General features: G+C 45.4%; 1 protein-coding gene across 1 annotated transcript in view; it reads left to right on the top strand.

Annotated features, from left to right (window-relative positions):
- The window catches only part of ASZ1 (ankyrin repeat, SAM and basic leucine zipper domain containing 1), a 276,440-nt gene that overhangs the window by 216,770 nt on the left and 47,533 nt on the right, over positions 1-12,137 (top strand). Inside the window, exons 8-11 of the mRNA XM_069762334.1 lie at positions 7,813-7,876; positions 8,206-8,288; positions 8,347-8,397; positions 10,090-10,198. Of these exons, the coding sequence (XP_069618435.1) occupies positions 7,813-7,876; positions 8,206-8,288; positions 8,347-8,397; positions 10,090-10,198 (307 nt within the window). The remainder of the gene's footprint in view (positions 1-7,812; positions 7,877-8,205; positions 8,289-8,346; positions 8,398-10,089; positions 10,199-12,137) is intronic.

The raw sequence follows: 12,137 nt of genomic DNA, 5'->3' as shown, positions 1-12,137 counted from the left end.
TGTGTCCTGCAGCACTGGCGCGGCGGCCACCCGCAGCCTCGGCACAAACTCCGGAGCGTTGTGCCTCAGCTGCGCCGGCGCCATCTTGGTTACCTGTCTGCGCCGGACATGCCGATCCACCCCCTCCTCTCTGCCCGGCTCTTCATGTTGCTGGTGAATCCCGGGGGTCTTCCCTCCACGTGTTGCTCCCTTGTGTGGCTGCCGTGGAGGCGCTGCTGGATCCACTTCTTTGCTGTGCAGCTCCACGGCACTTGAGACGCGCTCTGCTGGGCTGCTCTCCTGATCCCTGGCGATCAGCTGTTGCGCTCCGGGTGCCTGCTGAAGGGAGATCGCTGGATCTTTAGCTGCGTGCGCCATCTTGGATTTGCCGGCGCGCTGAGCAGCCGCCACACTCTGACCTCCTTCCCCGGCGCCACGGGTCTGCTTCAGCGCCGGCAGGGTCTTCTTAGCACTCAGGGCTGCTTGGTGCCGCGGCGATCTCCGCTGTGCCATGTCAGGCTTAGTGCGGCCAGGGTCAGGCTTTGTGGCTGCAGGGCTGGTCCGGTTTCCTCCGGGTGTCTTAGGGCTGCAGCTCCTCTTTGTCTCTCCCTGGCTCCTTTGGCTAGGGTCACATTGCGTTAGTGCAACCCGTTTAGCGCTAGCGGGTTGCGCTAACGCAATGTTTTTAATGTGGCCGCGTCCCGGGGTCGCGGTAACGTCCTCGCTCTCGCAGATCCCCGATCTGCGAGAGCGGGGAACGGACCGCGGGCGCGCCTCGGACGCTGCGAGCAGCGTCCGCGGCGCGCCAGGAAACACCGGCGCGTCGCTAGCGCGTGCCGAACATGGCACGCGCTAGTGCTGCGCGTTCCCATTGCCGTGAATGGGCGCGCTAACGGACGCGTTGCACGGCATTAATTTCGCCGTGCAACGCTGTCCGTTAGCGCTTTCCCATTAACGCAATGGTAACCAAGCCTTTTAGCAGCAGGCTTTGTGGGATCAAGTCCCCTGTGTAAGAGTTTGTTTTTGGGCATAATATAAATGCCTCGGCTGTCCATATATCCACTTTATGTAGTCTTTTGTAAGCTTTTTAAGGGGAATAAGCAGGAGCTCCTGTGAAGCACGTCTGCTCTCTTCTCCTGGCAAACCACGCCCCCACTAGGTGGATAACTTTTATACCAGCATCCCACTCTTCAAAGCCCTCTCTGCACGAGGTACCACAGCCTGTGGTACTGTCCACAAAAGTCAGAGAGGCCTCCCAAAAATTGGGCAGATGCTCAGAAGGGGTGACATGAGAGCTGAATGTAGCGACCACCTGTTGGTGGTCAAGTACAAGGACAAGAGGGTTGTCTTTTTCTTGACGGTGATGGCAGCGCCCTCGGCACTATACGAGGTACCTCGGCACATGTCAGCAAACTGGACTGTGTACTTGGGTACAACAAAAACATGGGGGGGCGTTGATCTCGCTGATCAACTCCTCTGGCCATACAGTGCTTTGAGAAAGGCCGAGGTGTGGTACAAGAAGCTGTACATCGTACAGATGGCAATGCTCAACACTGTCATGGCGTACCTTCAGTTCCAGGAGGTAGTGATTAAGGCCTTAATCTTTGGAGATCAGGAAGAAGCCGGCCTCAATATTTTCGTAACTGAAGGTGCTCGTATCGTACCAGGTCAACATTTCCTGGGGGAGGTCCCTCAAAGTGTAAAAAAAACAGCAAGCCGCAAAAGAGGTGCCAAGTGTGTTACAAATGGGGAATACGCAAGGAAACCATTTATCAGTGAGACACCTGTTCCAATACACCTGGCCTGTGTATGAAAGAATGCTTCAGACTGTACCACACATCCATGCACTACTAAATTCACTTCTGTCTTACCCGACTGATGTATGACAACCTGACAAACGCTACACAACTCATGTATGCCACTACATTATAAAATTCACATACCATGAAACAGTAGATTAGTTCCAAAAAGGGGGCACTTGTTGGGCATTGACACTGTTTAGGCAAATCTAAATAAATACCTTAGGGGGACAACTTTCCATAATGGGGTCACTTGTGGGGGGGGTCTCTACTGTTTAGGCACATCAGGGGCTCTGCAAACGCAACATGACGCCCGCAGACCATTCCTGCAAAGTATGCTGGGCCTCTCTGACCTTTCCCGGGGCCTGCGCACTGAAGTATTTTGCTCTGCGCTCAACAGGGCAGACAAAGTACGCCGGAGCCGCGGCAAGAAGACAAGAAGAGGACGTCATCGTATGAAGATAGGAGGCGCTGGAACGGACCACGACACCCATCGGGCTCGGACCGAGCGGGACCGCCCCTGGGTGAGTATAATCTAACCTTTGTTTCTCATCCTTCAGGTTACATTGGGGGCTTATCTACAGCATTGCAGAATGCTGTAGATAAGCCCCTGTTGCCGGTGGCCGCAGCTCATATATGATTTTGGGGGTGACAGATTCCCCTTAAGGCTGGAGAACACCTTTAACCCCTTACTGCCATTGGATGGAATAGTACGTCCAATGGCAGTACGCCTGCTTTGATGAGGGCTCTGGCGGTGAGACTGCATCAAAGTCGGGACATGTCAGCTGTTTTGAACCGTGATCCACCCGCTCCTGTTAACTAGTTAAATGCTGCTGTCAAACTGACAGCAGCATTTAACTTGCGCTTCCGGCCATTGACCACCCTGTGGTCGGTGCTCACGGCAATGCTTTAATTCTACTACATAGGGGCAATCTGAGCAACGCCTCTATGTAGCAGCGGCGATCGAGTCGTGGCAGCTTCTAGCCTGCCATGAAGGCTATTGTAGCATGGCAAAAGTGTGTAAAAAAAAAAAAAAGTTCAAATCACCCCCCTTTTGCCCCATTCAAAATAAACCATAAAAATAAAATCAAACCTACACATATTTGGTATCGCCGTGTTCAGAATCGCCCGATCTATCAATAAAAAAGATTAACCTGGTTGCTAAAAGGCGTAGCGAAAAAAGGTCAAACGCCAGAATTTCGTTTTTTTTTGTAGCTGCGACATTGCATTAAAATGCAATAACGGGACGTCAAAAGAGCTCATCTGCACCAAAATGATATTATTAAAAACGTCAGCTCGGCAAGCAAAAAATAAGCCCTTACCCAACCCCAGATCACTAATGGTGTCATTCAAAAGTACAATTCGTCCCACAATAAAAAATAAAAAAAGCCCTCACATGACCATATTGACGGAAAAATAAAAAAGTTATGGCTCTGGGAAGGAAGGTAGCGAAAAACGAAAACGCAAAACCGAAAAACGCTTTGGGGTTAAGGGGTTTATAAACCAACCTCCATAAAACCTCCAGTAAATAATACCATTAGACCCTTAAAATTACAAAAATCTTTTGACTTTTTAATTTCTCAGGTGAATTGTATGAATCCATATTCTACCAATGTCTTCTAACACTTTTTATCATGATGTACAATAACAAATTATATTGTGGTACTGTTAGCCAGAAAAATCGATGTGAATACTTTTCTGCCCAAAAAGTAACATTTAAATGTTGTCTTTTTCTTATTAATCTATTTCTATTTTTAATCTTGTCTGAAGAAGGAGCCACTGTGCTCTGAAAGCTTGCAAACATTATTTTCTGGTTAGCCAATAAAAGGTATCACTCTGAGAATACTTTTGTCATCTTTGGGCAGAAAAGTATTCACATCAACACTTTTTATCAAAATAATTAACGATGGAACTGCATCAGATCACTTCAATGAATTTTGTATACGCTTACTAAGCAAACCAAGCATGAATATGCCTTTTTAACAAAACATACTAAAATGTGTTTGTTTTTTTATTCCCGAGTACTCACTGAAAACCTTGCTTTTAAAGTAGTCTGTATTCACATTGACAGTACAGTACATTCTTCACTCCAACATTAAAATTACACCCCTAGGTGGCAATGTTACCCTCTGAATATTCTACTTCCAGAGTGGACTGGTCACATTTAGATATGTTACATTAATTTTTTCTTGTAATCTATTGCTGCAGTGATCATGGCATTGCAGATTGTTTGTGTACCAGTAGTCTTCTACGCTTAAGTTTTGAAAGTACTGCTCCTTTTTATTTGAAAATAAAAATACATATCACTAGTAGAATGCATTTAAAGTAAAAAAAAAAAAAAAAAAAAAAAAAGGGCTGCGTGTATGTGTGTGTTGGTAACCTGATAAATTGTTGGTAAACTGAAGTAATTTTCAATTTAAATTTACTAAATATCATCTAAAGAAAATCAGAAATTGTTTTTCATTTTTTTATTGAACCACAATTCAAAGTCAAATTAAGAAAATTTGCAGGACAAAAAAAGGTATCCATAACTTAATATTTTGTAGCACAATCTTTTGAGGCAATCGCTACAAGGGATTTCTAATTTTCAAGTACGCTTCTGCACCCATCCATGCATATTTTGTCCCAGTCCTCATGAGCAGCTAACAGAAAAATTCAAAAAAACACATGAAGCGCAAACTTGCCAAAACCTTGTCAGATGACAAATGCACTCACAGGGTGCAGCAGGCCCCTGATAATAAATGCTAAAGCAGCACAGGTGCAAGCTACTGATGAGGACAACCACCCACTCGCCCAAACATTAGAGGGGTTGGCTGCCTAGTAGCTTGCTGTTGTGTCCAGTCCTCATGAGGAAACTGCTCCACCTATCTCAGGTTTGAAGGGTGCAGTCTCTAGACTGAATGTTTCATCTTCTTCCACAGATGTTCAATAGTGTTTAGATGAGGGCTCCTAGAACACCACTTCATAATAGCCCAATGCTTTGCTCTTAGACATTCTTGGATGGTTTTAGCTGTGTCTTTGGTAAGTTTCCTGTTGGAGAACCCAAGACTTACGACTCAAGTTTTCTGACACTGGGCAGCACATTTTGCTCCATAATGACTTAATAGTCTTAAGTTTTTATTGTACCCTGCACAGATTCAAGGCACCCTGTGCCAAATGCTCAAAGCAGTCCCAAAATACATCCGGTTCTCCATGTTTCACAGTAGGTACAATGTTCTTTTGTTTGTATGTCTCATCACTGAGTCTGTGACTGTAAAGCTGATTTGATTTTCCAGAAAGCTCCAGTTTTGTCACATTTGTCCAAAGGACATTCTCCTAGAAGCTTTGGGGCTTGCCAATATGCATTATGGCAGATTCCAGTTTCACTTCTTTATAATTTGCTTTCAACAGTGATTTCCTCTTTGCTTGACTTCCATGAAGTCCACTTTCTAAAAGGCAATGACGGATGGTGCTATCTGACACTGATGTATCTTGACCTTAGAGTTCACCTCTAACCTCTTTGCAAGTTGTTCTGGGATTTTTGGTTGCTATTCGTATTATCCGTCTTTTAAATTTGTCATTAATTTTCCTCTTTTATGCTGGCCCAGGGTGGTTGGCTAGTCACGTAGACTTTAATGTGTACAACTGTACTAACAGGAACATCAAAATGTTTGGAAGTGGTCTTCTAGCCATTACCTTTAACTTCTTTGTCTATATTTTCCCTATCACCATTGACCGCACCACCTGAGAGAGGAGACAGGAAACCTACAGAAGTAGTGCAGCACCTTTCCACCGCATCCATTGGTTTCTTGTCTTCAGAGAGGGAACCTACATATTGGAGTTGTGTAGGGGTATAATTGTTTTTGGGAGATTTACACAGGCCTGGCCGGTCGATTCAGGCAATGGCACAGTCCTTGCTGCGGCCGGTACAGTGGTCCTGGAACTGCTACAGTGGGTCTAGGGGGACTTGACTGGCATGCCTCGCAATGGGGCTGGCAAGGTACTGCGTGTCCCGGGTTTTCACAGGTCTGTAAAAGCGTGCCCTGAAGACAATAACATCAGTGATGTCAGGAGCACTGGAAGTGATAGCTCCACTTCCAGGGTATGCCCGGGGAGCCGCCAAATTCAAATGACAGCACTGTGTTGATGGGGCACTGACTGCTGGATGGAAGCTGCGGTCGGCCCAGCAGAGGAGTGGCTAGGTGACAACCTCTGAATACTCCTCAGCAGCAGCCAGTGCAGCAACAGGAAAGTTAATCGTGCCAGCAGGATGGACGAGTCCACAGCCTCCATAGGAAATCATTCTGAAGAGATGATTCCTCCTCATAATACCGGTACCTTAACAGCTCCTGAGAGGTAAGTTACCTTCGTGAATGTTCACCTTATAGTTGGGGTTTCTTGTCTTTTTCCTTGTTAGGGAAAATCCAGGAAATGTTTGACAGAAACCAAGTTCAGAGAAAGTTTACTATCCAAGGCAAGGTTACCAGTTTCAGGAGGTCAACGACCTGTCTAAACTGAATCGGCCTGTCCTTGTCAGGTTGCAGCCTCTTGCAGTTAAGGCAGAACATATAACCAACCTGGGAGTTTGGCTGGAAATTCCTGGTTCTGTAGATGCAAGCAGAAGTTATGTCTGTCTGCTCTATACAAGACTATCTGGAGGAGTTGCGAACCCTTCCTGGAAATGATTAAGTTCTCCCCCTCATCAAAAGGGAGTAAACAAAATAAACCTTGAAAGGAAAGGTTTCTTACCCTAATCCTCCTGGGTGCTATGATGTGCACCTGAAATTCAAGCTGTTATAGGAGGCTTGGTCTGTTGGATCACTTGAGTTTGGGAGTTTTGATCTCCCCCTATGTGATGTGGCTCAGGGGTCTACTCTATTCTCAGCATCAATATAGTAACTCTAGGGGAGCTTGCAGGCACCAGGCTGACATAGGAGTGCACCAGCCCAGGTCAGAAATGGAGCATTGAGGAGGATTCTTCAGCTATATAAGGCAAGGCTCTTAAAATTGATATGGCTATTTCAAAAGCATCAAGATAGGTGATGTTACCCATTGACAATATGGGAGCTCTAAAAGGCTCCATTGATAGGGAGGCGGATAGTCTCCAGAACAGAGCATGGAAACCAGTTGTCACGGGGGTATTGGGTAGACTAAAGCTGATTACCCGGGCCCCTGCGATATCCCTCAGACTAGGGAAAACCCTGTCTGTCCCTCTCCCAGAATTTACACTGATGGTGTGCTTGTCTGGGCCGCCAGGCCTGACCCTGACTCCTGCTTCAGCCCTAAGCTGAAACCTCCACTCGCCGCCCAGTGATAAGACCACACACCAACCTACACAGAAAGTACAGACAGGGAAAACTAAAAATGCACCACGCCGCAGACACACAGGAAAACACTATAATGTGCACAGGGCAAAAATAAACACAAATATAAGAAGGAGAAATATGACAAAGGATAATACACCACCAGATACGATACTTCAACTCCTAGACCACCGCTCCAGACCGAGATCACCAGGCACAAGACACAAGCTATAATCAGCGACGCCCAAAGTCCAGAATGATTATTTAAAGGCCACGGGCGTGACCCAGCCTCCAACCAGATTACCAGCCAGATTAACCCTGGAAACCTGGAAAAAATCTAGCCGGCGCCACTGAGCGTATAGTGGTCAAATGTGGAATTACCGCTGTCTGTCGGAAGCCCTAGTGTGAACAGCGTCCGACATGACACCAGTCATTTCAGAAATATGTAGTCAGGTCCCTGATGGTATGGGTAGATTCTTTGAAATGCCAACTAAAAATTAAAACATCATTATACTTTCCTAATTTAGCAATTCCATCATGTAAGAGGAATTAGTCCTCATTGAGGTCCTAACCTAAACAGGTACAAAGCCAAAGAGGAAACAGTGATGTTAAATTATATATGAAAATCGAAATATATTTATAAGATCAAACGTACTAGTACATAAGTTGGCCAAGGTGAGCTCATTGTAAAACGGGTGGGGAATCTTTTTTTCTGCCAAGGGCCATTTTTAGGCTATGTGTCCACATTGCAGAAATGCGGAAATGTCCGCAGAAATGTGGAAATATCCGCAGCATTTCTGCAACGCCCTGCCGCGGGTAAATCGCATGCGGGATTCACATGCGTTTTGCAAGCGTTTTTAGCTTGCAGAATGCTTGCTTTTTCCAAGCGATGTGAAGCATCGCTTGGAAAAGTGATTGACAGGTTGGTCACACTTGTCAAGCAGAGTGCTTGACAAGTGTGACCAACTTTTTTACTATTGATGCTGCCTATGCAGCACCAATAGTAAAAGATTGAATGTTAAAAATAATTTTTTTAAAATGGTTATTCTCACCTTCCAATGGCCCCCGATCTCCTCAGCGGTGCTCCCGGTACGTTTCGTTCCCAGGGATGCTTTGCGCGAATCACTTGTGATGATGTCTCCCAGGTGATTCGTGCAATGCATCCCTTGGAACAGAAGCCGAGGCGTGCACCGCTGAGAAACGGGAGGACTCCGGGGGCCATCAGAAGGTAAGTATATCCATATTTTTTATTTTAATTCTTTTTTTTTTTTTTTTTTTTTTTACAGGGATTTGGTTCCCAATGGCCTGGAGGAGAGTCTCCTCTCCTCCAGACCCAGGTACTGTCTGCACTTGAACTTTACGCATGGTGGGCATAGCCGCATGCGTAAAGTGATCGTTTCAATGCATTTCTATGGAATCGCCGCAATTCCGCAGAAATGATGAACATCCTGCAGATTTTACCGCTATGTGATTCTGCAGCTGGAAAATCCGCAGCAGCTGCAGAATCCCATAGGATTGCATGGGAATGTGTTTTTTAAGCGTTTTTAGCGTTTCCGCTGCAGCAAAAAATGCGGCAGAAACACATAAAAAATGCAACGCGGGCACACAGCCTTATATTTATACCATCCTTCGGGGGCTGTACAAACTCCACCCACAAAGTACATCCTTACTCTGGCACTGGTTTCAGGATGTAATGTTTCATTGGATGCCCTTCAATGTTCAGTAGTGAACACTGTGAGTGTGTGTGCGCTAACAGAGCAAGAAGAAATTAATGTGCTTGTAGCAATCAAAATACAGCTCCTTGCCCAAGAATGGAGTCCCTGAGAATCTGCTCGGGGGCCTGATGAAAATGCATAGGTGATATAAGCTGAGGTTATATATCAAAGGATGCCTTCAGTGAAAAAGTGGTATGTACTGTTACCTTGTGACTGCGGCTGGTGTGCCAGGATGGAGTGTTCACCCAGGTGCCCCCTCACCCCGATGCTTGTTTTGCCACCAGTTTCTTCCACCTGAGACTTCCGTGTAGCACTTTGAGGACTGTTTTCATTATAATAGGCTTTTCTTTACATGCATTGATATATATCCTCTTATGCCCACCTTTGTGTAGTATTAAAATTTCAACTATGGACAGTGCCAGGTTTTGCTTATAAGGACACTTGGAGATGATTTTAGTCACAGAACTAAAATATTATAATTATATCCATCCCTCCTATTTTTCACCCAGCATCCCCTATATACCATTTTTGGTTACTGTATTCTTTGTATGTTAACACATTTGTTATTTAATAAAATGTACTTTTTAATGGATCTCTTTGTTACTCTATCCTTATTGGTGGTTTGAGTTTTCTGACACCCCTTGTGAGAGCTGTTGCGGAAAGTATAGGCTGTCTATGCCTCCTTTCAGCATTCTCGCCCTGCTGCTGCTCGCTTGTCCTTCCCACTCACTGCCTCATATTCGACGTACCCACAAAGTGAAACTCCACCTTGCATATGCTGAAAAGACTGTGATCAGCAGTCACTCTGCAGAACAACACCAGTTCACCACCAACGAGTGGGCCTCCATGCTTGGAACATGTTTGCCATGTTGCGCTGCTTTGAGTACTACACGAATATGGCCAGCGCTGATGACCCCATCATCAGAATTGTTATCCCACTTCTAGGTCTCCTTGAAAAATCACTTCAGGCAGTGATGGATGAGGTGGTGGCACAGGAGGAGGAACATAGACCATTCACACCATTATCAGGTCAGTCATCCACACATTGCTCGGCGTGTGGTCCGGTACCATCAGTGGCCAGGTACACAACTGTCCAGCCAGGGGACAGTTTTGGAGGTGGAGGAACAGTGTTCACACCGAATGGCACTCAAAACAGCTCATGGGCATCACTTGGCATGGCTAGGAGGATACATAGTACACAGTCAATACACCCCCCGCCAAAGACTGCTTGTCATTGTCTCTGGGCAGCCTTGCACACAGTGAATACATGCTGCTGTGCCTGCGCAATAACTGAGTTTCCCGAATTATTAACAGTGCTGATTACTGGGTGGTCACCCTGCTGGATCCCCGCTACAAGGACAATTTGCCATCCTTAATTCCATTACTGGAGCGGGAGTACAATAGTGCGCAGGCGCCAGGAAATGTCAGAGGCCGAGCGCCTGCGCACTGCAGTATGTTACTCTGCCCTCAAAAGGGCAGATAAGTACGCCTGCGCAGGAGCGCAATGCCAAGGAGCCATGACGCAACCAGGAGGGAGGCGATCATAAGAAGATGGGAGGCCCTGGACCTGCGACACCCATCGGACCGGACTACCAACCAACCCCCACCCCTCCCACCCCCCCGGGTGAGTATAATAAAACTTATTTTACTTATCTTTCACTTTGGATGGGGGGCTTATCTACAGCATTATAGAATGCTGTAGATAAGCCCTGAAAGGCAGTGGCCGTATCTTATATTGGCCAAACCTGCTGACAGGTTCGCTTGAAGTTCGGTTTGTGTGCTTGTACTACTCAACGGTTCTATGCAATCACGTCACAAGTAGTAGCAGGCATTGGTATACTCTTTTACTCTTTATTTTGTAAATTCTAAAATGTGTGAGGGGGAGTGTGATGTACATTAATATGCTCATTATTATACATTTGGTACTCTCGGACTCATTTACTGATGTTAAATTTAGCAATTTTCCATTGTAACTGGGTCATCCATAGGAACCTGAGGTATAGAAAAATTAAAACCTGATTTAACATTTGTCGCAGGCAGAATTCTTGTCTCTTACACCCCAGCTGTTCTGTCATGTTTGGGGGTCTCCTGGCATTAACAGTATCTGTGTTTTACTCTAAGTGGACTTCAAAACAGAAAACAACTTCTTCTATGGGTTCCTAGATTTCTTTGGCAGCCTGATAGATTGCTGGAACTTTGCAGCCTCACCATACTTTTACAATGGCATTAATTTTAAGCCCATGTCCTAAACAGGATAAAGGGAATCTGTCGCCAAGTTTTTACCACCTAATCTGAGAGCAGCATAATGCAGCTTGCTGTAGTTGTGATAATTTCCAGCTGGTAAAACAGTATCACTGGAATACTAGTAAACCTGCTGCTATGAAGTCCTCATTATTCGTCAACACTGTATAACGCAGTCCCCACTAATGATTGGCTGCTTTTACCTACAGTGGGTACGGAAAGTATTCAGACCCCTTTAAATTTTTCACTCTTTGTTTCATTGCAGCCACTTGGTAAATTCAAAAAAGTTCATATTTTTTTCTCATTAATGTACACTCTGCACCCTATCTTGACTGAAAAAACAAATGTAGAAATTTTGCATATTTATTAAAAAAGAAAAACTGAAATATCAGATGGTTATAAGTATTCAGACCCTTTGCTCAGACATTCATATTTAAGTCACATGCTGTCCATTTCCTTGTGATCTTCCTTGAGATGGTTCTACTCCTTCACTGGAATCCATTTGTGTTTAATTAAACTGATAGGACTTGATTTGGAAATGCATACACCTTTATATAAGACCTCACAGTGCATGTCGAACCAAATGAAAATGATGAGGTCAAAGGAACTGGCCAAGCAGCTCAGAGACAGAATTGTGGCAAGGCACAAATCTGGCCAAGGTTACAAAAGAATTTCTGCAGTAGTCAAGGTTTCTAAGAGCACAGTGGCCTCCATAATCCTTAAATGGAAGAAGTTTGGGACCACCAGAAGTGTGCCTAGACCTGGCCATCCAGCCAAACTGAGCGATCGTGGAGGAAGAGCCGTGATGAGCGAGGTAAAGAAGAAACCCAAGATCACTTTGGCTGAGCTCCAATGATGCAGTAGGGAGATGTGAGAAAGTTCCACAAAGTCAACTATCACTTCAGCCTCCACCAGTCGGGCCTTTATGGCAGAGTCGCCCAATGGAAGCCTCTCAGTGCAAGACATATGAAAGCCCTCATAGAGTTTGCTAAAAATACACATGAATCACTCCCAGACTATGAGAAATAAGATTCTCTGGTCTGATGAGATGAAGATAGACCTTTTTGGTGATAATTCTAAGCGGTATGTGTGGAGAAACCAGGCACTGCTCATCACCTGTC

Source organism: Ranitomeya imitator, chromosome 4 (genome assembly GCF_032444005.1).
Source record: "Ranitomeya imitator isolate aRanImi1 chromosome 4, aRanImi1.pri, whole genome shotgun sequence".
Taxonomy (NCBI): Eukaryota; Metazoa; Chordata; class Amphibia; order Anura; family Dendrobatidae; genus Ranitomeya; species Ranitomeya imitator.
Note: the sequence above shows the minus strand (reverse complement) of the source record. Positions and strands in the feature narration are given on the sequence as shown.